Genomic DNA, 27992 nt, shown 5'->3' with positions numbered 1-27992 from the left:
AACAAAGGCCAAATACAAAAATTAATTACCTTTTACTCGTTGGTAGTAATCTCTGGCCTTGGCCACTCTTAGTTTGTCAGAGAGAGCTGCACTTTTCTTTGATAAGTAACATCGTGCTCTTCCTTTAGTTACTTCAAATGATAAGCAGTTTTTGTCAGACAGACATTTTTTCGCACAGTTTTCTGCTGTTGTCCGTGTTTTAGACCACAATGTTTTCTCAAAAACATCCAGATGTGCACCTCTCACTTTCACAAAATAGATTTGGTTAACTGGATTTAAAGTAAAAAATATAGAGCAATGAAATATAAAAACTGGATTTAAAGTAAAAAATATAGAGCAATGAAATATAAAAGTTTTAGTAAGGAAGGATTCAGGCCTTATATTGTACAGAGTTTTGGAGAATGACACAAAGTATGAGTGAGAAAGGTCAAGTTAGAAGTTAAGAGAAAATCTATCAAGATGAGCTGAGTCATAGCTGTGTAGGTAATAAGTTTACTGAACAACATAGCATTGGGTGGAATTTTGTTTGTGTGGTTAAATATTCACTTCACAGGCGCAGGAGTGGCTGTATGGTAAGTAGCTTGCTTACCAACCACATGGTTCTGGGTTCATTCCTACTGCATGGCACCTTGGGCAAGTGTCTTCTACTATAGCCTCGGGCCAACCAAAGCCTTGTGAGTGGATTTGGTAGACGGAGACTGAAAGAAGTTCGTCGTATACATGTACATACATATATGTATGTGTGTGTATATGTTTGTCCCCCCAACATCACTTGACAACTGATGATGGTGTGTTTACGCCTCAATAACTTAGCGGTTTGGCAAAAGAGACCGATAGCATAAGTACTAGGCTTACAAAGAATAAGTCCTGGGGTCGATTTGCTCGACTAAAGGCGGTGCTCCAGCATGGCCGCAGTCAAATGACTGAAACAAGTAAAAGAGTAAAGAGTAAGTGAGAGTAACTAAGACTTGTTGATGAAATGTGGTGGTGAGAAACTATGTGAAGCCTGCTAGAGACAACAAACTTCTACACTTCTAGCTCTTGGTTGGCAGACGTAATCGAACCCCCAATTTAATAGTATTACCTGACCTTTGGATAGTATTAATGGAGTCCAGTCTGTTGCAAGCATTTGAGAAGGTCTCTGATCTAAGGAGAGCTTCCACTCTTCCTTGCATGAGCCACAAACACCATCTAAATTGTTGTGGATACATTTAGTCTTCCTCTGACAAAGACATTTAACAAAAATAAAACAAACTTATGTAGACAGAAATAACAGAATAGAAGCTATTTATATTACCATTGCAGGTTTTTGCTACGAGAGTCCATTCACTGTTCTGTTCACATATCGATTTCAGTTGCTCTCCCTTTGGACAAATATAGGTCACTTCAGATTTATAAGTGGTAGTTTTGTAGGACTTCTTTGCACCAACAACTTCTTTTGGATTTCCGCAGTCAATGTATTTATAAGCTGAAATTGGAAACAGAATTTGATATCAATGATGCTTGTATATTAGGAAGAAGGTGAGAATGAGATAATGACAAATTTTGAATAAAATGGACTGAGTGAAACAAATTGAAAAAATCAGCAGACAGACATAGATATATACACATGTATGCATATATGTATATGTACATATACATACTTATATGTGTGTCTATGCATATTCATGTTCCAATACATAAAATATGTGGGCTAAGTACAATTACCTGCTTGAAAGTTGCACAAATAACACTACAAGCTACGATATGGACTGTCTTCAAAATAATAACCATACTGCATCGTCTATCATGTAAGAAACAAGAGGTGCATTTGGAAGTTAGGTACAGCCACCTACTTGAAAAATATATTGCAGTCTTTACTCAGTCTTAGTACAACAGCGATAAACCTGTAACTTGTTCTGAGAAGCATGGGGTGGAAGCACAAATGAAAGGTCCCTGAAGCAGGTCTATGAGGGAACAGCTGCTAAAAATTAGGTGCTGGAATATCACAAACCTTATGGGTAAATAGCAGGCACTAGTGGGGGCAGCCAGTGATGCAAGTTAGATATAGTTGGTGTCTTCTCTACAAGTTTGCGTGGCTCTGAGACTGTAGATTTGAATGGAGGTGGAAAAGCCATTCTGACGGTGTGGTGTCAAATATATCTGCACAGGTGGAAGTTGGATACTCATAAGCCGTTGGCTGTCAGATTGTGTTATTAAAATTCAGAATTGTCATCTCAAAGAATCATTAGAATATTGGAAGAAATCCTTTGCATTATGTATTGAGACTCTATGTTCTGAGTTCAAATCCAGCAAAGGTCAACTTTGTTGTTATCCATTCAGGGATTGATAAAATACAGTATCATTCAAATACTGAAGTCGATGGTAAAGAATAAATTCCTGGTTTTGTGGATAAATTAGAAACCATTATCATTATGAGTAGTATTTATTATACTTAAAGATGGTGGATCAAAAGTATCATTAGAGCATTTGAAGGTTATTTCAAAGGATTACTGAATTCTAATGAAGACTGAGGGCATTATATTGTACACAGTTTTGGATGACGACATATGGTACAGATGGAAAGGTCAAAATAGAAATTAAGAGAAGATCTACATAGGAATCCTCAGGTATGACTGTGATTTAAAGAAGTTTACTTCACAACATTTTGGTACTGGGTGGAGTCTTGATTATGTGAGTAAAAATTTGCTTCACATCAAAGGAAGAATTTTAGTGAATGAAAACTATGTAGAAGCCAACTAGAGAGAACAAGCTTTCATATTTTCCCTGTTTGGTTGGCAGACTTAATCCATCACTCAGTTTAATACCTGACTCTTGGGCAGGATTAATGATGTCCAAGCATTTGAGAATGACTGTGGTATTGAGCTAGATTCCGCTCTCACTCTTCCACCACTCACAAACACTGAGGAAATTGTCATGGAGTCAGCCAATCTTCCTCTGACATTTAACACAAAATAAAACAAAATTTCATAGACAGACAGCAAGAGAGAAGCTATTTAAGATACCTTTACAAGTAGAAGCTACTGGAGTCCATTTATGGTCCTTTTCACATGTTGAATTTAGTTTTTCTTTCTTTGGACAAGTATAGGTCACTATAGATTTATAGGTGGTGGTATTGTAGGACTTTGATGCACCAACAATATCTTTCGGCGGTCCACAATCAACTTTTGAGTAATCTGAAATAGGTAAGAGAAACTGATATTAATGGTGAATATATATTAAGAAGAGGGTAAGAATGAGGGGATAATAACAAATTGAGAATAGAAGATGTTGACTGAAACAAACTAGACATTTGCACACATATAAATACATAGAACCACATGTGCATGCATGTGTGTGTGTGTACATATGTACGTTCTCTTTTATTGTTAATTATTTGATGTATTGGTTTCTAATAAAGAAACTAACCCATGCCAACATGGAAAACAGCCATTAAGTGAAGATGATGATGATAATACAAAGCTTTATCACTAGAATGGAGATAACAAAAACAAATTCACATCTTGAATTTGAGAAAATTCTTGCATATTTTTACTGTTCCATTTACAAATTGTATTTGTAATATACCTGTATCTGCATTAGCTGGGTAATTTCCCTAACATTAAGGGAGGCCTATACAGGGGCGACGCTTTACTAGTCACCAAAAGCATAAATAAATCCTCCTTAGAAAGAACTAGAAAGGATCTACATAAATTCTTCTCTAACCTAAACCTATGACATTCGAAAACACTCATAAAACTGCTAACTTTCTTGACGCAACTCTAAACTTACTAACTTATAATTTCGGGACACCTTGTATACACACATACACACACACACGCGTGCGCAAACACACACACACACACACACACACACACACACACACACACACACACACACACACAGAGTGCTTCCAAAAGTCAGTTTTGGCATGATGGGTAGGTTCTCCCAAGAATTATGTATGACCAGATATCTCAGTCCTGAGTCATCTACTTCGTGAGGCTCAGATTTTGAGGTCGAGCTTTTCCTCTTTATCCATGTCTTTTACATCCATGTCGTCCACAAGCCCTTGCTACATTTAATGATCAGCATTTGTTTATACAGCTGATCTCATCCATATGCGTTGCATGCCCATATCAGTGCAAACTTTTATCTTGAACATTACATCTGATTTCTCTTAGGCCTAGTTTTTCACACAGCACTTTTACACTATCTTAGACATGTACACTTACAGTGCATACCCAAAGGGGTATGCTTACTTTATTTATTTCCAATCTTCTAACATCCTCTATGTTCATGGTACATGTCTCACTACTATACAACATTGCAGTTCTGATGAGCATATATATATATAAATATATATTTATCAATACATACAAACATGCACACAATAAATAAAATGGAAACTTTCCACTGACCTGGTTTCATATTGGAACCAGTTATATTGTCAAGTTGAATTTTATATGTCAAGCGAGTCACATTACTCAAATGACAAGCATTCATTTTTTCACTGTACTCAAATGATCTACACCCTACATAATTCAGGCAAGTTTGATAACACCTCTTTACATTTTCATCCATAGGTGGTCCAGTATTTGCTTTATCCTCCGCAACAGTGGCTTCAAGAAAAAGAAAGGAAAAGAATACATTTTATACTCAGTCGTACTTAGTCACCCTCACTCTCTCTCTCACACATAAACACACACATAATTAAACATTATAAAGCATGTAGTGCATAATTTTGTAAAAGGACAATATATTATATTTGAATAACCAGTTCACAAAATGATACTGTAGCAAGAATTCATGTGAACGGTAGAACATTTTGAGACTTACTTTAAACCTTGTTTTAATATTTAGGTTGCAGGTAATTCATTTGTACATCTCTTCTCTATCGGTGTAATTCTATAAGATCAATAATCCCTTAAACATGTGCTCAACCAATATACTAAGTGTTGATATAACCATTTAATCCTAAACAAAAGTGGGATATACAAATGGATTATCTAAAGCTGAAACATTCAAGCAAAGTTTTGAATGTCTTGTAATGTAAAAGAATCCACAGTAATTCTTAATAAAGGTGTCCGCCAAAAACTAATCTTGTGAATGGAGCGTGATTTTATAATAAATTGTCCATTTAAAAAAGAATGCATCAAATGGTTTTCTCATATTTTATTCAAAATTTCATTTACATGATATTTACTCCTACATAATTATATAATATTTTTAAAATATCTATAAAATAATAACAACAATAACAATATTTCTTTAGTAATCACTAAGGGTAGTCAAAAACATTGGGGAAGCTAAAGGATGATATAATGTAGGATTAATAAAAGAGCATGTAAAGCGTAACAGAAAGAAAGAAACAAAAATTTCAAGTAAAGAGTAATAATTCCCTAAAGGATGGAAAACCTTCTTGTATTATTCATAGAAAGCCTACAAAATCATGGCCATGCTGACCACTAAGGGTTTTCAGGGATTTTCCCCATTTTTTTTTTAACACAGCCTTCAAAATGATGGGGTTGGGGGGGATGCATCTTTGTATAAAAAAGTGTTAAAAACGCTTTTCTTTTTACATCCCTCTCCGGACATAATTTGCACTTCAAAATTATGGGAAGAGCATTTTCAGTAAAAAATTTTTTTTTAAATTGTTAATATTTTCAGAGGGAAACTGTCTTTACATTCAGATTCTGCCAAGGTTGACTTCGCCTTTCATCCTGTTAGGGTCGATAAATTAAGTACCAGCTGCATACTGGGATCGATCTAATTGACAGGCCCCCTCCCAAAAAATTTCGGGCCTTGTGCCTAGAATAGAAAAGAATATTTTCAGAATGAAAAGTGAGTGATTTAAGGGTGATTTGGCTGTTGTTTCTAACACATCCAAAGACAACCCACCTTGTTTCTTTATCACTCTTGCATATTATGGCACTCTGCCGGTTACGATGATGAGGGTTTCAGTTGATCCGATCAACGGAACAGCCTGCTCATAAAATTAACGTGCAGGTGGCTGAGCACTCCACAGACACGTATACCCTTAACGTAGTTCTCAGGGAGATTCAGAAGGTCAACCCTTTAACAATTGCTTTGTTTTAGAACTTTTAGTAATTGTTACATACCTAATTAATAAGCAGCTTTCTCCATTATAGTGTAGATGCATATTAATCCTATTAAACTTAATAGCAGCCATACTGCTGCTGCTGCTACTACTGGTGTGCGAGAGAGACAATTGTGCTGGTATGGTCAAGTGGCGAGAATGAATGAGGATAGCAGTGTGAAAAAGTGCCACACCTTCGTAGTTGAGGGAACCTGTGGAAGAGGCAGGCCCAGGAAGACCTGGGATGAGGTGGTGAAGCATGACCTCCGAACATTAGGCCTCACTGAGGCAATGACTTGTGACCGAGACCGTTGGAAATATGCTGTGCGTGAGAAGACCCGGCAAGCCAAGTGAGGCCAAAATCCAAGGCCTCTGCTAGGGATATAGCCAACCCACTTATGCGTACCATTCCTTCATTGAACACTATACTCGGCTTGCGAAGACCTGTTGGAGCAAGTGAAAGCGAAATCATGATGGCACCTGTACCAGTGGAGCACTAAGAGCACTCTCCGAGCATGATCATTGCCAGAGCAGCTGTCTAGCTTCCATGCGGGTGGCACGTAAATAGCACCATTTGAGTGTGATCATTACCAACATTCAAAGACATTCAAATCGAGATTGTTGCCAGTGCCGCTGGACTGGCTCCTGTGCAGGTAGCACGTAAAATGCACCATTTCAAGCATGGCCGTTGCCAGTACCGCCTGACTGACCTTCGTGCCAGTGGCACGTAAAAGCACCCACTACACTCTTGGAGTGATTGGTGTTAGGAAGAGCATCCAGCTGTAGAAACTCTGCCAAATCAGAATGGAGCCTAGTGTAGCCACCTGGTTCACCAGTCCCCTGTCAAATCGTCTAACCCATGCTAGCATGGAAAGCGGACGTTAAACGATGATGATGATGAGGATGATGATGTCAATGTCGAACCTGTTGTTGAACCTTATAATTAAGCCTATGAATATTTTTACAGAAGTGTTTGTCAATATAATATGAAGTATAAATGAATCCCTAATTTTAGAAAAAGAGGAAAAGTGAATCGAATAATAAGATGCAAAAATAATTACGTTTTACTCGTTGGTAGTAATCTCTACTATTTGATGTTTTTATTTCTGTGGCGGATGCTGCACTTCCCTGAAGTAGGTAACATTTTCCACCTTTTTTAGTTACTTCAAACGATAAACAATTTTTGTAAGACAAACATTTTTCTGCACAGTCTTCTACTGTTACATTTTTCTTATTCCACAATATTTTCCCAGATACATCCATAACTGAGCTACTTATTTTTACAAAATTCGCTGGAATATCTAGAAGTGAAGTAAAATTTAAACCAATTAAAAATAACAACAACAATTTCTAACATAGAAAGTAGGCCAAATCTTTGAGGTCAGAATTGACAAATTAAATTGACTTCTAAAGTTGACAGGTATTTTATTGTCGCTAGAAAAGCGAAGTTTACATTAGCAGGATTTGAACTCAGAAGTTAAAGAGTCAGAACATATACCACAAAACATTTTCTCTGATGCTAAAAGAATTCTGTTGATCCATTACCTTTAACAACAAAAATAATTATAGCTATTGTTGATAGCAACAATATTAACAATAGTGGTTTCTTACTTAAGCACAAGGCCACATATTTTTGCAGTGAAAATACATGAAACTAAATCATTCACAGTATTTGATTAGTGCTTATTTTATCAACCACAGAAGAATGAAAACTCAAGTACATGGGATTTCAACCCAGAATGTAATAGAATACAACTAATAAGGTTCACAAGACTCATCACTTTACTGATTTTGCAATGTTTTGCCTAGGAAAACAAAAATAATTATTCTTTCATCATCATCCAGTGAATTATACATGTAGTAAACATGGACACTCAAAATTTAATGTAATAAGCAAAGAAAACCTATCTACATGAGGAACTATCAAACAAGGCGAATAAGTACTGGAGTTAAAAAAAAAAAGAAATAACACAAGATCTTTTGAAGACACTCAGAATGAAGACCTAAACTCATGAGAGTTTCCACCTTCCTAATCCCTAAAGTTTCATTGTAAAGAAGATGACAATGGAGAGGAAAGAACTGTCCTCAAAAAAAAATTATTGAATGCAAAATGAAGATGGCAAGAGTGGATGAGGACCTCAGATCATAAACTTGTAACTCAAAGAACAATAATTGGAAAAGACACTTGTCCTTTGAGTTTGTGTTGATCTTTGATGGTGGGTTCTTCAACTGGTGGCAGACAGAGATCCTTCTACACTCAGGACAAATCCATCATCATCCTCATCTTTATTTTCAATGTTTACATCTATATTAATTAGAGAATTAAAAGTATTCAGTATTCAGGCTCATTCATTATCAGTTTGCCTTTTAGACTTGCAAGGATAGATAATATAATATACCAGTTAAATTCAAGGGTTGATCTTACTGACTAAACACCTGTCATCAAAACTTGTTGGCTTTGTGTATAAGCCAGTTATCATTTTTATTTGTATGATAATTTATGATGGTTCACTGGAAGATTACTACGGCAACAGACATCTGTTTCAGAGGATTGCTGAGTTCTAGTAAACAAGGATTCAGAATATAATACTGTAAAGACATTAGGATGATGTCACGATTTATGGTTGAAAAATGTCAAGTTAGCAATGAAAGGAAAATGACCAAGATGAGCTGTGGAGGTCATAAGTTTTACTTAACAACAATATATGGTATTTAGTGGACATGTGAATGGAATTTGGTGGACAGAAATTAGTTGGAAGCTTGCTGGCAAGAATGTTTCCACACTTTCTGTTCTTCGGTGGAGGACTTAAGCCATCATCCATATTAATACCATTATCTAGCCCTTGGGTAGCTTTAATGAAGTTCACGCTGTTGCAAGAATTTGTGGGGGTCTTTGGTTAGAGGATTATTCCTTCCTTCCTTCCATAAACATAACAGAAATTGTCATGGACACAACCATTCTTCCACTGAGAAGCGCATTGACTAAAACTACCTAGAAAGAGACAAGAAGAAATAACCTATTCACATTACCTTTACAATCAGACACTACAGTAGTCCATTTGTTTTCTTTATTACATGTTGCTTTTAATTTATCTCCCTTTGGGCAGATATAGATCACTTCAGACTGAAAGGTGGTGGTATTGAAGGACTTTGATGCACCACCAACGTCTTTTGGTGGTCCGCAGTCAATGTTTCTGTAAACTGGAATTGAGAAGAGAAATTGATATCAATGATTATTATATGTTAGGAGGAGGCTGAGAATGTGATGACAAATTTAGAATAAAAGATGACTGGACAAATTGAAGACATTTGCATATAGCTATAAATTCATACATGTATGAGTGTATGTATGTTATTTTTCAGTTTTATTTCAAGATTTCTTGCCAATAGAGAAAGAGCCAGTTTCTAAACTAGATTCAAGGCTCCTTCATTGGAATTTAAACATCAACAACAAGGTATTTTTGTATATATGTATGTATACATATTTTTGTATGTATGTATGTATGTATGTATATGTGTAGATTTGTATGTTTGTATGTCTATGTGCAGATTTGTATGTGTTGTTTTATGTATGTCTTCTCATCTCATACATATACTTGCATATCTGGAAATGCTCATAGATACTTAAACGATAAACTTCTGGAAAGTTATACAGATTTTTACAGTTCCAATGATAGCTTAGATCTGTAGTCTTTGAATCAGCTTTCCCCTTTCTAGTTTTGAGAAACCTAATTTTTCAAGATTGGTATTTAGGCAGCGTGTTACACATCCCAGTGCCCCAATAATTACAGGTATAAACTTGAACTTGTAATCTGGATAGAGTAACGGCAGATTCCTCAATAGTTCAGCATAAGTATTCTCTTTTTCACTGATCTTCAGCTTTATGTTAACATCTGCTGGGCAGCTGATTTCCACAACTGTACCCAGTTTCTCTTCATTATCCCAAATCATTGCATCAGGTCTATTGTATTTATATTTTATTGAGGTTTTCACTGGGACATTCCACCAATACTCCTTTTTATTATGAGTGGCTATGGCTTCTACCATAGTGTAGGTTTTTATTTCTTTGTTCTTGCGATTATCCTTTCAATGGATCTCATAATACAGTATCCCAACTAGAACATCATGTCTCATCGGTAGATAATACTTTGGACAACTGTGGAGGGAATCTGTGGTAGAGGTAAACACAGGAAGACATGGGACGAAATGGTGAAGCAACTCTGAGGCCTCCATATACACATGGAAGCCACCCAATACTCAGTTAAAAGTGTGTTAGCCCACAACATCTGCCTGAACACTATATCTTTGTCTTTTGCCTAAGCTTCCACAGTTCCTGTTCTTGTGAGGCACATTTAAACCATCACCAAGATAAATAATATTACCTGGCCCTTGGATATGTTAAATAAAGTTCACTCTCTTGCAAGCATTTGAAGATGCTTCTGATTAGAGGAAATTGTTTTGGAATCAACCATTCTTCCTCTGAGAAAGACATTTAATAAAACTAAAACAAAATTACCAAGACAGAGACAACAAGTGAGAACATATTTACATTACCTTTGCAAACAGACGGTACTGGAGTCCATTTACTGTTCTTTTTGCATTTCGATTTAAATGTTTCTCTTCCTGGACAAGTGTAAGTTACTTTAGATTTAAAGGTGGTGGAACTGTAAGACTTTGTTGCACCAGCAACGTCAATCGGTGGTCCACAATCAATATTTCTGTGAACTTGAATTCATAAGAGAAATTCATATCAAAGGTAAGTATATGTTAAGAGAAGGGTGAAAGTGGGAGATAATAGCAAATTTAAAACAAAAGATATTTGCTGTAAGAAACTGAAGAAATCTGCAGGTACATCCACATCATTAATATATATATATATATATATATATATATATATATATATATATATATATATATGTATGTATGTATGTATGTATGTATGTATGTATATATACATAAAGGTGGTGCTCTTGTATGGCTGCTGTCAAATGACTAAAAGAAGAAAAAGAATACATAAATTAAGAGAAGAAAATGGTGAGTTAGTGGTTAATATTTACTTATTAATAAATTGACAATCATTTCTTCCTACAGCTGTTTCCATTTATACTCATTGGATAAATTACAAATTTATGCATTAAATTTGTATTTATAAGTTATGAGCAAAATATCATCAGGGAAAAGTGAGATAACAAAAAATTACATGGTTTGAGCAGAGCTACTACACAGTGTATGTATGTATGTATATGCATGTACCTATGTGTGTGTATATAGTGAAGGCATGTGGCTTAGTGGTTAGGGTATTTGGTTCATGATATAAGGTCGTGAGTTTAATTGCCAGCAATGCATTGTATCCTTAAGCAAGGTACTTTATTTCATCTTGCTCTAGTTCACTCCACTGGAAAAATGAGTTGTATCTGTAATTCAAAGGACCAGCCTTGACACATTTTATGTTATATTGAATCTCCCTGAAAAAAATGTTAAAGATACCTGAAGTCTATAGAGAGTTCAGCTACTTGTACATGAATTTCACTTGCAGGCATAACTAATGGAGTGCTAGTTGTGTGTGTGTGTGTGTATATGTATTAATATTTAGCAGAAGTAATAGAGTGACTGAAGGTCCAAGAGTTTTGTCTGTTGGTACTTATCAAACTTCGATAAGTGCCAATGCACAAAACTCTCAGACCTTGTGTCACTCTGTTACTTCTGCTAAATATTAATAAAATTATACATATACTCACTTTTTGAGTTCTATTTTTGCTGTTTGTACCAACATACCTGTGTGTGTGTGTGTGTGTGTGTGTGTGTAAATATAAATACACACTGGCTTGCAAACAATAAATAAAATGGAAACATTCTACTGACCTGAGTTAATTACATATATACCCCAAAGTCCATTGTCAGCTTTAAGTTCTTCAGTTGTCTGGGTGACATTACTCAGGGCACATATTTTATCTTTTTCGTTGTACTCATAAGAATTACATCCTTGATATTGCTGACATGCTTGACTACACTCCTCTAAGGTCTTATTCTTAAATCGTCCAAAAGTATACTGATCTGGTATGTTAGCTTTTTTAATTACCACGGGTTTATCATTGGCTGAAAAAAGAAACACCAAGAAATATATTTTTCACTCTTCCACCAACCCAAGTACACATATGTACCTACATAAACATCACACTCTTATATAAAATATTGTAAAACATATGATGCATAATTTTGTAAATGGACAACATAATATAAACAAAAGAATGAATTCACAAAACGATATCCTAATAAGAATTCATACAAGTTGTAGGTCATCAGACTTATTTGAAACCTTGTTTCAACATTTAGGCTACTTGCAAACAATTATTTGAACATCTCAACTACATACTGGATTGTAATAATAGAGTAAGCAAATATGCTTCAAGAGGAAACAGCTGGAATTTATCCTATGTACAAGGGTATCAAAAACGTTCCTGGACTAGTGCTCTAGCATGCTAACAGATGGCAACATACAATTGTGAGTGTAGCAAGAGCTAGCAGTGATATTCACGAGGCAGCATGCCAAGTGACATCACTGTGTTTACTTCACAAGTTGTGAAATTTGTTTTTTTTTTTGTGATCCTGTGTATGCTGTAGACTAAGTCCCTCAAGTGAAATACGACAGAAGACAAAGTTGGGATATGATTTGAGAAGCTGAACCACTTGCTGTTCATGGATGACTTCATAAAAATTGGAGCAGAACTAGACAGCCTAGTTCAGTTTGTGCAGATTTCTTGAATGATATCAAGACGGTGCTTGGATTCTCAAAATGTGTTATGATGGTGATGAAATGAGGAAAGCTTGTCAGGACAGAAAGCATATGTATGACAAGTGGTGAAATGATGAAGGCAATTGAACCAAATATGGTTAGAAATACCTGGGAATACTAGAGGCAGATGGCATTGAACACAACAATATGAAAGAAAAGACAAATAAAGAGTTCCTGCAGCAACTGAGTAAAAAATTGGTTTCAAAGCTGAATGCCAGAAATGTAATTTTGGCAATAAACTCACAAGCAGTCTCAATAGTTTGGTTTGGTGCTGGAATTCTGAGGTGAATAGACAAAGAGTGAAAGGAGTTGGATAGAAAGGCAAGAAAGCTCCTAATGATGCATGGAGCTCATCATTCACATGCAAACACTGATCACCTATACATGAAGAGAGCAAATGGAGGAAGAGGACTGATATATGTTAAAGACTGTATATGTATCAAACTCAGGAAACCTTGCTAGTGTCTGTTAGGAATGAGGGAGTATTGGAAGCAGAGAAAAAGGGAAAAACAAAGTAAGAAGTACAAAAAGGACATGAAGAAGCCTTGTGCAACAAGGGAGTACACAATGAATTCCATGCACCCACAAGTGAAGTTGTTGGAAAACATAGGTGGGATATGCTAAAGAAAGGAACACTGAAAAAAGACTGAGAGCACAAGACTAAGCTTTGACCACAAAATGGAGGGTCAACCTTAGGAATGAGCAAGGATCTTCACTGTGCCATATTCATAATAGAGTGGATGAAACCACTGCCCATATCACAAATGAATATCCTAGACTTACCCAAAACCATTACTAGTTGTGGTCATATAATGAGGTAGCGAATGTGCTACATTAAAAACTGTGAAAAGTAGGATCTAGAGAGAGGCAAGATGTGGTATGACCACAAACTACAGAGAGTGGTGGAATTGGAGGCCTGCGAAATATTGTACATTTTCCCAATTCAAACAGAGCATGTGCAAGGGCATAATAGTCCAGACCTAGTGGTGGTGTATAAGATGCATCACATGTGCTATATAGCTGATGATGTGTGCCCATTTGACCTAAGAATAGTCAAAATAGAGGGCAGAAAAATAGATATATGTAACCTTCTTAAGTACGAAATAGCCCAGCTATGGAAAATGAAAAAGATGAACAGTGTCAAAAGACATCACAAGGAATATAAAGGAAATCAGGGGAGAGTGCTCAGTATTACTGTTACAAATGGCTTGACTACTTGACACAGCAAGAACAATCAGGAAAAAATTAGATAATTGAAAAGAACAAATGACATAGTACTGTAGGCTGCAGGCAGCAAGGCTGTCATGCATGGCATCCAAAACTCCAGGAGTTCCAACAAAACCTGAGTTAAAAAGAATAGTATTGATGATGATGATGATAGAGAAGTGAAGAAAATGGATACCAAAACCAGAAAAATGTTGAAAGTACACAGAGCCTTCCACTCTAAGGGTGACACCGATAGGCCATACCTGTCCAGAAAAAAGGGTGGGAGAGGTTTGATCAGTTGCCAGGACTGCATCAAAGCAGAGGAAAACAGCGTAAGGTGGGATATGAAAAATGCTGTAGAGCCACTGTTGAAACACACGAAGAATGCCATCATCATTGAATAATGTTGATGATGATAATTGTGTAACTAAAAGCAAATGTAAACAAGACATGAACTAAAAAAAGAGAAAGCATGGAAGGAAAGGAAAATGTATAGTCAGTTTGCAAGAGATATGAATGTGAAGACAGATACAGAGGACTGGTGGCTATGGATGAGGAGGAGTGATCTGAAGAGACAGAAGTACTTATATGCACAGCTCAAGAAGACATTTGTGTTGAAGGTGTGAAAGTGGAGGATGCTCTGTTTATGCTAGCTTCTGACAAAAACCAATCCTAGCTAACACATTGTTGTACTTTAAAAAATGCAATTAAATGTATTTTTATCTGAGGATAAATTAGAGATTGTTTTAGTAATTAGGGAATACTATTTGTAATCCCTAGGAATGTATCTGTTCTCCTAGTGAGGCTTTCTGAACAGAATCTTCTTTTAAGTAGAGAAGATTCCTTGGTCCCAGCAGACAAATTCTCTGATTCTAGGGACATGGGAAAATGTACTCCCCTCATTTAGCATAATGGTTTGGTGATATGAAGGGCATCCTGCCATAACAACAAAATATAGGAGATAAAAATCTTCCAAGATAAGCATGAAATTTTCTATGTTATTTTGTATGTCAGATTAGATAGGACAGCAACTAGTGGTGAGACACTGTGCAGTAATATCAATGAAGAAAAAGTTGTTACAAGTATTGCTGACGCTGCTATTAAATCTAACACTGTTGCTGCTGCTGTTACTTTAACCACCATCACCATTACCACCACCACCACCACCGCTGCCGCTTCTACTGCTACTACAGATTTTAGTAAAACGAGTTTCCTTTTTTACATATTAAAAATAAAACCAATTGAACGCATGCATATAAATGTTCAATAAGAACAGATGTTGAATGAAAATACCTTAACAGTATTTATACTTCCCAGCATTGCACTTCTATTTATTTTCAAAAAATTTATGTCTGTCTTTATAAGTAAACTTATCACTGTGAAGTACAAATGGAGTGAAGCATTTCAAAAAACATGGTTAAGTCCAATACTGAAATGTAAAGAATAATTACGGTTTACTCTTTGGTAGTAATCCCTCTGTATTGTTGGTTTTAATTTCTTGTGGAAAGCTGCACTTGTTTTTGATAAGTAACATTTTCCTTTTGTTTTAACTATTTCAAATGATAAACAGGTTTTGTCTAACAAACATCTGTGTGCACACTCATCTGCTGCTAAGTTCTCTTCCTTCAGTGTTTTCTCAGATACATCCAGAGTTGCATCTTTTACTTTCACAAAATAAATCTCAATTTCTGGAGTAAAAGTAAAATTTAGACCAATGAAAATTAACAACAAAAAGAACAATAATAATTTCCAAAACAGAAAGAAAATCAAATTCATGAGGTAAGAATTGGTCAAATGATTTATCCTTATCCTTTCAATGGCACTGTATTTTAATGTCCCTGTTAGGGCGAAGTTGATATCAGAAGGTGATCGCAGAAGTTAAAGAGCCAGAACAAAGACAATACATTTTGTCTGATCTTTGAATGATTCTAGCAAACCATTTCCCTTAAAGACAAGAATAATTATAATTATTGTTAAAGTTACCAATATTAATGATAATGGTTCCTAACTTAAACACAAAGCCACAGATCCTGCAGAAGAGGATACATGAAAATAGATCAAGCTAAGTATTTGAGCAGTGCTTATTTTATCAATGACAGAAATATGAAAGGTAAATTACATCCTGTTGTGATTAGAAAGGAGAATATAAAAGGCCCATGACGTTACAGATTTTACAAAAGTCATTTTATTTTCATCATCATTTACTGAATAAAGATAAATATATAGCACATGTGGATACTCAAAACTTATGTAACTAGCTAAAAGATTTTAATTCATCAGAAGTAATTATCTTTATGATGTTGTCTCTTCTGAATTCATGACCAGAATAAGTCATTAACATAATGGTTTTTACCAGCAACTCAAGGGGAAATTTTAATTAATCAGCCATATAACAAATTGTTTTCCATGCAGGAAGTGATCTTTAGCATTTTCCCTAATTGTTCTTTTAGTATGAGAGTGGTATGAGTCAATGATCTGGGTTTGATTCTCACTCTAAGTTTACTGAAAGCCCTTGAGAAAGACATAAATATCACACAATACCATTGCTTTCTCTAATTATGTTTGGCTATGTTCCTCAACAATGAATATATAACTGATTACAATGAGTTGCTATTTTTATTTTTTAATAAGGTATCCATGACAAAAATAGCTATGTCATGAAATTCTGAAATCAACCTTCCTTCTACACTTATGAGATTAATGCTGTACATACCCAGCCTGAACTTCTATGTGCCAATGTGAGTTTGTTGTAATAATGATGATATTAACATTGGATTAAGTGCTGTCCTCCATATTTGCCATGACCACCTGGAAGACCTAGTAGTGGTGCTGAATCTAATGACAACTTTTACCAGCAGAAAAGCTCTGTCAGATCTCTTAGCTCACAATATTAAGTAGAAAATATACTGTGGAAGCCCATTTGTGAACATCAACATGTTAGAAATATAAACAAAGACTCCTTCAATTATAAACCACTTTCTTACCAAAACGATGGCTAGATTATCTAATATAATTCAAAGGATTTCAGATTGTATAGTATGATAGATCAAACTTGACTTGTTCAATGGAAATGGTTGATGTCTCAGCCCAACAATCTATGAAGGATTAGTGGGATAAAAAGAGCACTCACCTACTTAGGATTGCTCAGAGCATCAATGAAAATGAAGTGACAAGTTTGTTTTGGAGGACATTTTGTAAAGGAATACTATAGACAATTTTCTGAAGTTGTTGGCATGGCCATGGTACCTAAGTGCTCTACTGGTCCAAGATAAAATCGCACACATGGAAGTGCCATCAGACAAGCCTGCCCAACATGTCAGCAGTAAAGCAAAATCATTTTGTATGTACTCAGTCATTGTCCATACATTGTTCACTTGTGTATTTATGTCAAACAGATGCTCTTGTGAGTGTCAAATAGATGCTGTGGTGAATCAAGTTTATCAAAGTGATTGCCTCACACTATCCTTTAACTGGGCAGAGAAAACAGTTTTCCTCTTTGTGTCAGCAAAAGAGATCATGAAAAAGTTTGTGTTAGATGTAGTTGTAAGATCTGATGACAGTTACTTTCCTCTTTGACCAATCCCTCAACTTTTTCCAGTTGTAAAGAAGCTGAGGATGAAGAGGAAGGTAGAGGAAGGTACTTTCCTCAAGAGAAATCTTTGGAAGATAGGTGAAAGTGGGAAAAAGTGCAAAAGTAAATGTGAACAACAGTGAATAAACATGTAGGTCAGAGGACAATAATCAGAGAGAAGACTCTTCAATGGAGTTCAGGATTATCTTCAAAGGGTTCTCCAGCTGGTCTTAGATAGAGATCCCCTTCCGCATTCAAGAGTAATGCTTCATCATCTGCATCTACTAATTAGAGAACTAGAAGAAATGCTTCACACTATGTATTTAGGCTCTTTTGGATATAAGTTCTAATCAAGCCAAAGTCAAATTTGCCTTTCCTACTTATGGGGATCAGTGTTGCTTTCCTACTTGTGGGTGTCAAATTGTAAAGTTGATGGTACTCACAAGACAACGGCAATCAAAATTTGCTGTCTTTGTATGTAAATCAGGAAGTAATATTATTAGTTTTATTATAATTCAGGATTATCTAATGCAGAGAACAAGAGAAGCAAAAGTTTGTTTCAGAGGTTTGATAAGTTTCAGTAAAGGGCTCAGAGCATTATATTGTACAGAGATTTGAATAATGACAGAAATATGGGTGACAAAATACAGGTTAGAAATTAAGAAAAAACTGATGAAGATGAGCTGAAGTACAGCTGTGGACATAATGAATTTACTTTAAAAAAAAAATAAGGTATTTGGTGGAATTTTATCTGTGTGGCTAAAGGCTAAAACTTTGCTTCATCCTTGTGGATGAAATTTGATAGATAGAAGTTACATGGAAGCCATGTGGAGAAAACAATTTGCTAAACTTCCAGCTCTTGGCAAGTAGACTTAATCCATCACTCAATTTAACAGTATTACTTTGTCCTTGAGTAGACTTAATGGATCCACTCTGTTAAAAGCATTTGGGAAGTCTCTGGTCTGAGGATGGATTCATCTTTCTTTCCGATCAACCATAAACATCTTCTAAAGTCATGGAGACAACTAGTCTTCAAGAAAAGTACCTAGACAAAAAAGAAACTATTTATGTTACCTTTACAGCTAGACACTACCGCACTCCATTTGTTGTTCATTTTACATATTGACCTCAGTTGTTCTCCCCTTGGGCAAGTATAAATTACTATAGATTTAAATGTGGTAGTTTTGAAGGATTTCACTGCACCAGAAACGTTTTTTGGAGGTCCACAGTTAATTCGTGTGAAAACTGAAATTGATAAGATATATTGACATAAAAGGGTCCTTGTATGTTAAGAGGTGATGGAAATGAGGAGAAAATAACAATGTTACAATAAAAGATATTAAATGAATCAAACTGAAAAAATTTACATGCTGATATAAAAACATACATACATACATACATACAGACACATACACACATGCATACATATATATATATATATATATATATATATATATATATATATATATATATATTTGCTTTGCAAGATTTTTGATGTGAAATAGTGTGTTGAAACAGATGTTGTTGTACTTGAGGATGGTCATATTGTCAGTTTAGCCAATAAAAACACACGCACTGTATATTTGGTGTTAATTTGCTTCAGCGTTATATTACATTACATTACATTAATCCTATTTCGGCCAGAGTTCTTTCGTCATACTTCTGCTACTCACATAAATCCTACTAGGAATAAAATCAAACCTGAGTCAAACCAAATAATAATAATAATAATAATAATTGTTTAACGACTGCCTTCCATGCTGGCATGAGTGGGATGGTTTGACAAGAGCTGGCCAGGCAGAAGCCTACACCAGACTTCTGTAACTGTTTTGGCAGGATTTTTACAGCTGAATTCCCTTCCTAACACCAACCACTCAGGAGAATGGACTTAGTGCTTTTCATGTGGCACAAGTTAAGGTAAGGTCATTTTCGGCAAGGGCTTTACAGCTGGATGCCATTCCAAATGCCAACTACTTTACAGTGTGGACTGGAGGCTTTTAAGTGGCACCTGCACTGACAGGGTCATCAAGTACTTGCTAGACAGAAAAACAAAAAGAAAATAAAGCTCTTTTGAGAGGGGAGGGGGTATTGGAGGAGGTGATCTTACATTGCATGATGAAAGGTTATTGTGAGGCAGAGAGACAGAAACAGATGTCTTGCTGTAGAAGAGGTACAAGGTTACCCAGCCAAAGAGAGAGATCAGGAATGAAGACAGAAACAGGAGCGCTGCCACAAAGGAAATACAAGGTTACTCAACATGAAGGAAGTGGAGGAGAAGGAGAAAGAGAGTGAGGGAGATTTAGATTCTCTCAAATGCTCAGGAGGCCTTCTTAAGGATGTAGATAGTTTCTGTTACCTAGATGACCAAATTAGCAATGGTGGAGGATGTTCTGAAAATATTGTTTCTAGAATAAGAATTTGGTGGTGGAAGTACAGAGAGCTATTACCTCTGGAGTATAGCTGTTCTTGATTCAGTCATTGGTTTGAAAGCATCTCTTTCTTTGTCCCTACCTTTCTCTCATTATATACATATCAACATGCTTGTTAATATATATATATTAAGATTAAAAATTATATGTATATATATAAAACAGTAGGGTAAAAAACTGGATATTAATTAACATTAATTTAATACCAGGGAACAAGCACATTAAAAGAATCAAGGAGATTCAGAAAAATATCTGAGATCTCAAAGGATTATTGTATATGTATATATAAAAAGGAGACCACTAGGTCCACCTAGTGGTCTCCTTTTTGTATACACACACACACACACACACACACACACACACACACACACACACACATATATGTATATCTATATATATATATATATATATATATATCTTACACACATACATATATTACTCTCAGGTCCATTGATGGCTTTGGTGGCCAATACTATCAAGTGATACACATACATATATGAAAATGCAACTGGCATGCATGCAATAAGTAAAATGGAAATACGCTACTGACCTGGGTTAATCATGAATATATCCCAACTTGCATTGTTGGGTTTAAGTTTACCAGTCAAGTGAGTCACATTACTCAAAATACAAAACTTAGTCTCTTCATTGTACTCATAAGAATTACATCCTTGATATCGACGACAAGCTTCATCGCACTCACTTACAGTCTCAAAGTTAAGTGTTCCAAAAGTACTCTTCCGTGGTATGCTAACTCTTCTTAGGTTGAAAGGCTTGTCAGCTAGCAAAATAAAAAGTAAACAAGAAATACATTTTATACTCATCATCACCACCGCTCCCACACACATGCACACACCATACACAGTTATTAAATATTGCAAAGCATCTGGTGCATAATTTGTAAATGAACCATTTATTAGAAATGATTGATGGCCTAATCATAATTCGTGTGAAATATAGAACATGTTCAACAGATTTGAAGTCCAATACTAAAACAAAAGTAATAATTACCTTCTATTCGTTGGTAGTAATCTGTGTGTGTACTTGGTATTAATTTCTTGGAGAAAGCTGCACTTTCCTGTGATAAGTAACATTTTCCATTTTGTTTATCTGTTTCAAATGATAAACAATTTTTGCTTGACAGACATTGTTTAGCACAGGCTTCTAATGTTGCACGTGTTTTCCACATTGTTTTCTTGGATACATTCAAAATTGCATTTTCTACTTTCACAAAATGGATCTGAGAGTCTAGAGTTAAAATAAAATTTAGATCAATGAAAACAACAACAACAATAATAATAATAATCATTTACAAAACAGAAAGATAGTCATATATTTGAGGTCATAATTGGTCAATTGAATTATCAACATTTGAATGGCATTGTATTTTGATGACCCTGGAAGGGCAAAGTTAGCATTAGAAAGAGTTGATCCCAGAAGTTAATGAGCCAGAACAAATACCACAACACATTTTGTCTGATACTCAAATAATTTTCACAATCTTTCACCCTTAAAGGCAAGAGTAATTATAAGTAGTGTTCATGGTAGCAATATTAAATTTAAGTGTGCATAACTTAAACACAAGACCACATTTTCTGCAGTGAGGACTCATGAAAATTAATCAATTTTAGAACTAGAACTTGACCAGTGCTTGTTTTATCAGCCTCAGAATTATGAAAAGCAAAGTAAATCCATGTGTGACTTGAAACCATAACATAAATGGATGTAACTAAATATGGCTAGTTATGGTAAGACTTTACTGATTTTATAATGTATTGCTCTAGAAAACAAAATTAATTTCACTTCTATCAGTATTTAGTGAAAAAAATATAAAAATGCAGTAAATGTGGACACTAAAAACTTAATGTAGCTAGCTAAGAAATGTTAATTCATCAAAAGTAATTATCTTTATGATGTTGTCTCTCCTGAATTCATGACCAGAATAAGTCATTAACATAATCAATGTTTACCATACACTCAAGGTGAAATTTTAAATAATTAATCACATTACTAATTCTTTCCTATGCAGAAAATGATCCGGAGTATTTTCCCTAGTTGCTCTTTTAGTATAAGAGTGATATGAATCAATGATCTGGGTTTGATTCTCACTCTAAGTTTACTTAATGCTCTTGAGAAAGACATGAATATCACAATATCATTGCTTTCTCTAATTATGTTTGGCAATGTACCTAAATAATGAATATGTAATTGATAACAATGAGATGGTATTTTTGGTTTTTAATAAAAACCAATGACAGAAACAGCTATGTCATGAAATTCTGAGACCAACATTCCTTCTACGCTTATGAGAATAATGCTGTACATGTCCAGCCTGAGCTTCTGACTGAGACATTTAGCATAAAAATAAAACAAAATTACATGGACACAGACAACAGGAGAGGAGCTATTTATATTACCTCTACACGCTTCCACTACAGGAGTCCATTTGCTCTTCCATTCACATGTCGACTTTTGTTGTTCTCCGCTTCGGCAAGTGTAGATCACTGCAGATTTATAGTTGGTGGTTGTGTAGAAACTCGACGCACCAAGAACATTTTTTGGACGTCCACAGTTAATTTTTACATAATCTGAAACTAAAGGGAGAAATTGATGCCAATGGTGCATTTATGTTAAGAGGTGGTTGAAAAGAGAAGTGAAAATGTTACATAAATAGACATCAAGACAATCGAATCGTAGATATTTACACACTGATATAAAAAGATACATATTATGTATGTATGCATGTATGTAAACATATATCGTTTAACATCCGCTTTCCATGCTAGCATGGGTGAGCATGAGTATACATATATACATATTATCATCATCATTATCATCATCAACATCATCAGCATCTTCATTTTTTAATGTCCACTTTCCATGCTGGCATGAAGTATGTGTATATGAAAGATAATGAGTGTGTGTGACAGAGAGAGAGAGAGAGAGAGAGTGCCACTTACATATCCATGCAAAAACTACATACATGACAACACACACACACATGTCCATTTCATATACACATATATGCATTTTTCACTTTCTCTTCTCTTCATAGCATAAAGAAATAAAAAAAACTCTTATGGAAATTAACGAACAATCATATGATCCCATATGATCAACCATTTGACCAAGTTGACAACATTACTGCTTCAAACGAAACAATGTGTGTGTTTCTTTTTGGGATATATGATCCACTGATGCTATATATATATATATATATATATATTATATAATATATATATATATATTATATATATGTATATACATACATATAGTCAATTCAAGTAAATGAATTAAAAAAATGGAAAAAATGGGGCACAAGACATGTGCAGGGCAACAAAATCATATTGCATGCACTTGTTCATTGTGTATGTATTGCTGACATGGAAAGCTGTGTCAAACAGCAGCTACTGTGTGGGGTGCAGATCTGGCTGTCAGTGAAGCCCACCATGATCATTGCCACACACTCTCTTTTAACCAGACAGATAAGGCAGTTTTTCTCTATTGGATAGTAATAGCAAATGAAGTTGTGATGTGGAAGAGGTTATAAGGACTACTGACAGAGACTTGCCTTTTTGGTCATCATAGTTTTAAAGTTTCAGTTGTAAACAAGGTATGGATGGCAATGAAGATACTATCCTGAGGGAACATTCTTGAAAATGACATGAAAGTGACAAAAAAATCAAAGGGGGATAGGAACTACCGTGCATAAACCTGTCAGAGATTACTAATTGGAGGGGACACTTGGCTGTGGAGTTCATGGTGATCTTTGAAAGTGGGGTTCTTCAAACAGTCCTAGACAAAGATCCATTTACATTCCAGAGGATTGCATCATCATTCTCATCTTTATTTTAAATGTGCAAATGTATACTTGTTACAGAACTGGAAGAAATGCTTCATGGTATTTATTCAGGCTCTTCATATTTTCAGTTGAAACCCATCCAATGTTACTTTTTCCTTTTATTCTTGAGAGGGGTGGCTTGGTAACATAATATAACGGTCAAATACTAAAGTCGATGATACTGACTAAACACTGTCTATTAGAAATTGTTGGCTCTTTATCCCAATCAGAAACCACTATAATTATTTGGGTTATTATAATTTAGAATTGTGGAATGTAAAATCACTAGAGTATCAGGGGTCAATTCCAAATTATTGCTGAATTCTAGTAAAGAACGATTCAGTGCTATATATTGTACAAAATTTTGGATGAAGACACAAAGTATAGATGAGAAAGGTCAAGTTAAAAATTGAGAGAAAAACTATCAAGATGAGCTGAGATATAGCAGTGGTAATAAGCTCAACAATGGGGTATTTTGAGAACCTCTAGCTGATGGTTATAGTTTGTTCAAAATAAAGCTCTGTAGATGAAATTTGATGGATGGAAACAATGTAGAAGCCTCTTAGAGAGAACAAGCTTCTGTTCTTGTGAGGCAGACTTAAACCATCACTCAAATTAATAACATTACCTGACCTTTTGTGTTCTTTAAATGAAGTTCACTCCCTTGCAAGAATTTGTGAATGTCTCTGACATGAGGATAGCCTCCTCTGTCTTTCACTAACCACAAACACTGTGGAAACTGACATGGAGTCAGCCATTCTTCCTCTGCGACACTTAACAAAACCAAAACAAAATTACTGAGTCAGAGACAATGAGAACCTATTTATATTACCTTTGCAGGTAGACACTATTGGAATCCATTTATTGTCCTCTTCACATCTTAATTTTGATATTCCTCCTCCTGGACAAGTATAGGTTATATCAGATTTATAGGTGGTGGTATTTTGAGATTTCATGATACCAGCAATGTCTTTTAGGGGTCCACAGTTAATTATTGAGTAACCTGGAATTGAGAAGAGAAATTGGTATCAAGGCAAGTATATGTTAGGAGGAAGGTGAAAATAGGGAGATAATGACACATTTAAAACAAAAAGTATTGAATGTAACAAACTAAAGAAATATGTAAACAGCTGTACATGTATGTATGTATGTACATACACATCATTATATATGTGTGTGTGTGTGCATGCACAACATATGTGTGTATGTATATATTATATAGACATATATAATATATATCTATCATTATCATTTAATGTCCAATCCATTGTACATGCTGGCAAGCTGCGCCAGACACCAGTCTGATTTGGTATGAATTCTATGGCTAGATGCTCATCCTAATGCCAATCATTTTACAAAGTGTTCTGGGTGCTTTTACATGGCACCACTATGTGTGCTTCACACATTTTGCAAGAAATGAAGCTAGTATGCCCCGTAGGATATGTAATGTCAGTGTGCACACACAACAGTGTCAGTGCCCTGAGAGAAAAGTGGGACATAAGAAGCATCAGATGTGGTGTGCAAGAGAGGTAACTGCACTGGTAGGATCACATGTTACGTATGGATGAGGACAGCTGTGTGAAAAAGTGTCACACCCTAATAGTGGAGGGAACCTGTGGAAGAGGTAGACTCAGGAAGACCTGGAATGAGGTGATGAAGCACAACCAGCGAATATTGGGCTTCATGGAAGCAATGAAAAGCAACCAAGACCTTTGGAGATATGCTGTGTTTGAGAAGACCTGACAAGCCAAGTGAGACCGTAGCTGTAGCCTATGCCAGTGTTGCATAACTGGCCCATTTAAGAGTATCTTTCAAGCATTGGGCAATGTGCTGTGCTTGAGAAAACCTGCTGAGTCAAGTGAAATGTTGTGGCTGATGCCACTACCGCCTGATTGGCATGTAAAAATCACCATTTGAGTGTGGTTGATGCCAGACCAGTGTCCTTTTTTATTTTCTCAAAAATAACTAGCCCTGCTATATATTTGAATTTGAAAGATTGTTTAGAAACACACAACATGTAATACAAGCTTGCCAGATTATGGTGTTTTCACACTATGAAAGTAATAGCAGCTTGAATTTTAATACTGAATATATTAAATGATATTTATCTCTCACTGGATGAAATACATTTTTGCTGGTTTCAACAATAAATTTGTTATACACACACGCACATATATATATAAATATATATATATATATATATATATATATATATATATATATATATATATATATATATATATATATATATATATATATACACATACACACACACATATATATATATAATTTAGAGAAAAGAACCAAAGTTCATGAACTCATCCATGAAAATCCAGTCACATAGAGAAAAAATTAATAAGTAAACACTCGATAAATTAGTATAATAAAATACAAAGTAAAAATCATAAAATAATAATAATAATAACGACTACACGTGTTTCATAACCAAGTTTTCAAATAGAAAATAAAATATAATCGAATCGATTAAATCGATTGAAAATCAATTCTATTCAAAAATATAGCTAATCTTCAGGTCAAAATACAACAATAATAATAATAAAATGAATGTATATATCAACCAACAATAAATAACAAATGAATGTATGTAAAAATACTTATATATATATATACATATATATATATATATATATATACACACGCACACACATACATACATACATACATACATACATATATATATATAAGTACACATACCCATATATGCAAAGACACAATATGTAAATACACACTGACACGCACACAATAAATAATGTGGAAACACTCTACTGACCTGCGTAAACCATTCTTATGACCCAGCTGCTACTGGTAGGTATAATTTTATTAGTCACGTGTGATAAACCACTCAAAGCACACAGTTTATCTTTTACATTGTACTTATAAGACCTACATTCTTGATATTGCTGGCAAGCTCCATCACAACTCTTTATGGTCATGTCCCCAAACCGTCTAAAGACATACTTCTCTGGTATGGTAACTTGTTTAAGCAACAAATTTTTTTCAGCGACTGGAAAAAGAGAAAAACAAGAAATATATTTTATACTCGTCCACCCAAACACACACGCACACTCACACACACACACACACACACACACACACACACACACACACACACTACGCTACACATTTATTAAACATTGCAAAGCATCTGGTGCATAATTCTGGAAATAAACAATTTGTAATGAAGAAATAATTGATCTCCAACAACAACAACAACAGCAACAACAACAACAACAACAACAAGCAACAACAACAGCAGCAACAACAACAGCAACAGCAACTGTAACAACAACAACAACAACGACGACAGCAACGACAGCAGCAGCAACAACAACAACAACAACAGCAGCAGCAGCAACAACAACAACAACAACAACAACAGCAACAACAACAGCAGCAGCAACAACAGCAGCAGCAACAATAACAATAACAACAACAAGAACAACAACAGCAGCAACGACAGCAGCAGCAACAACAACAACAGCAACAACAGCAACACCAGCAACAACAACAACAGCAACAACAACAATCCTGTGATCCGGTTCACCACCACTCTCTAACAGTTGAGTGAAATGCTGTTAAAGAGCCACACACATCTGCTTGGGATCGATTACCATGTTCCCATTGTAGTCCAGTAAAGATCAGAAATGTGGATTTATTTCCACACTGTGTCTCTGCCACTCAGGTCCACTGAATGGCTTTCATCCCTTCATGCCTAAGAGCATATATATTAGATTTGACAGTGCAGCCTTTGTGTTTTGAGTGCCAATCTCACTGCAAGTACATTGGTTGCAATGCTTTGTCTAAATACATCATCTAACTTCCTTACTAGCTCTGCCTCTGCCTCTGCTCTATTTCTTTCTACTGCTAGTTCTTTGTTAAACTTATCGATTCTATTCTGATCACCATTATCAAAGCAAACCACCATTTATTGTTGACAATTTCCCCCATCAATGCCAGTTTAATTCACTTATACAGTCTCTGAAAGCTTGGAGAACTGGCAAGAATGCATTTAGCTTCCAGTGACCAGTCCCTGTCTATGAAGCTTATTCAAGTTG

The 27992-nt window shown here is 35.3% G+C and overlaps 1 protein-coding gene and 1 long non-coding RNA gene across 2 annotated transcripts; both read right to left on the bottom strand.

Moving 5' to 3' along the window:
• Positions 1 to 51: 51 nt before the first annotated feature.
• On the bottom strand, positions 52 to 3137 carry LOC128248869 (uncharacterized). Its single transcript, XR_008264994.1, has 3 exons — positions 3006 to 3137; positions 1298 to 1468; positions 52 to 269 (listed from the first exon to the last, which is right to left on the bottom strand). It is a non-coding gene; the product is annotated as an uncharacterized LOC128248869 (long non-coding RNA).
• Positions 3138 to 3470: 333 nt separating this feature from the next.
• On the bottom strand, positions 3471 to 26720 carry LOC128248840 (uncharacterized). The gene is made up of 13 exons (XM_052970989.1): positions 26708 to 26720; positions 24749 to 24919; positions 22493 to 22669; positions 21087 to 21323; positions 20626 to 20856; positions 18721 to 18891; positions 15527 to 15763; positions 11939 to 12172; positions 10631 to 10801; positions 9107 to 9277; positions 7138 to 7377; positions 4398 to 4598; positions 3471 to 3502 (listed from the first exon to the last, which is right to left on the bottom strand). The coding sequence occupies exons 1-13, from the start codon at positions 26718 to 26720 to the stop codon at positions 3471 to 3473; spliced, it is 2286 nt and encodes a 761-aa protein (XP_052826949.1).
• Positions 26721 to 27992: the final 1272 nt, after the last annotated feature.

This window comes from Octopus bimaculoides, chromosome 10 (genome assembly GCF_001194135.2).
Source record: "Octopus bimaculoides isolate UCB-OBI-ISO-001 chromosome 10, ASM119413v2, whole genome shotgun sequence".
NCBI lineage: Eukaryota > Metazoa > Mollusca > Cephalopoda > Octopoda > Octopodidae > Octopus > Octopus bimaculoides.
Note: the sequence above shows the minus strand (reverse complement) of the source record. Positions and strands in the feature narration are given on the sequence as shown.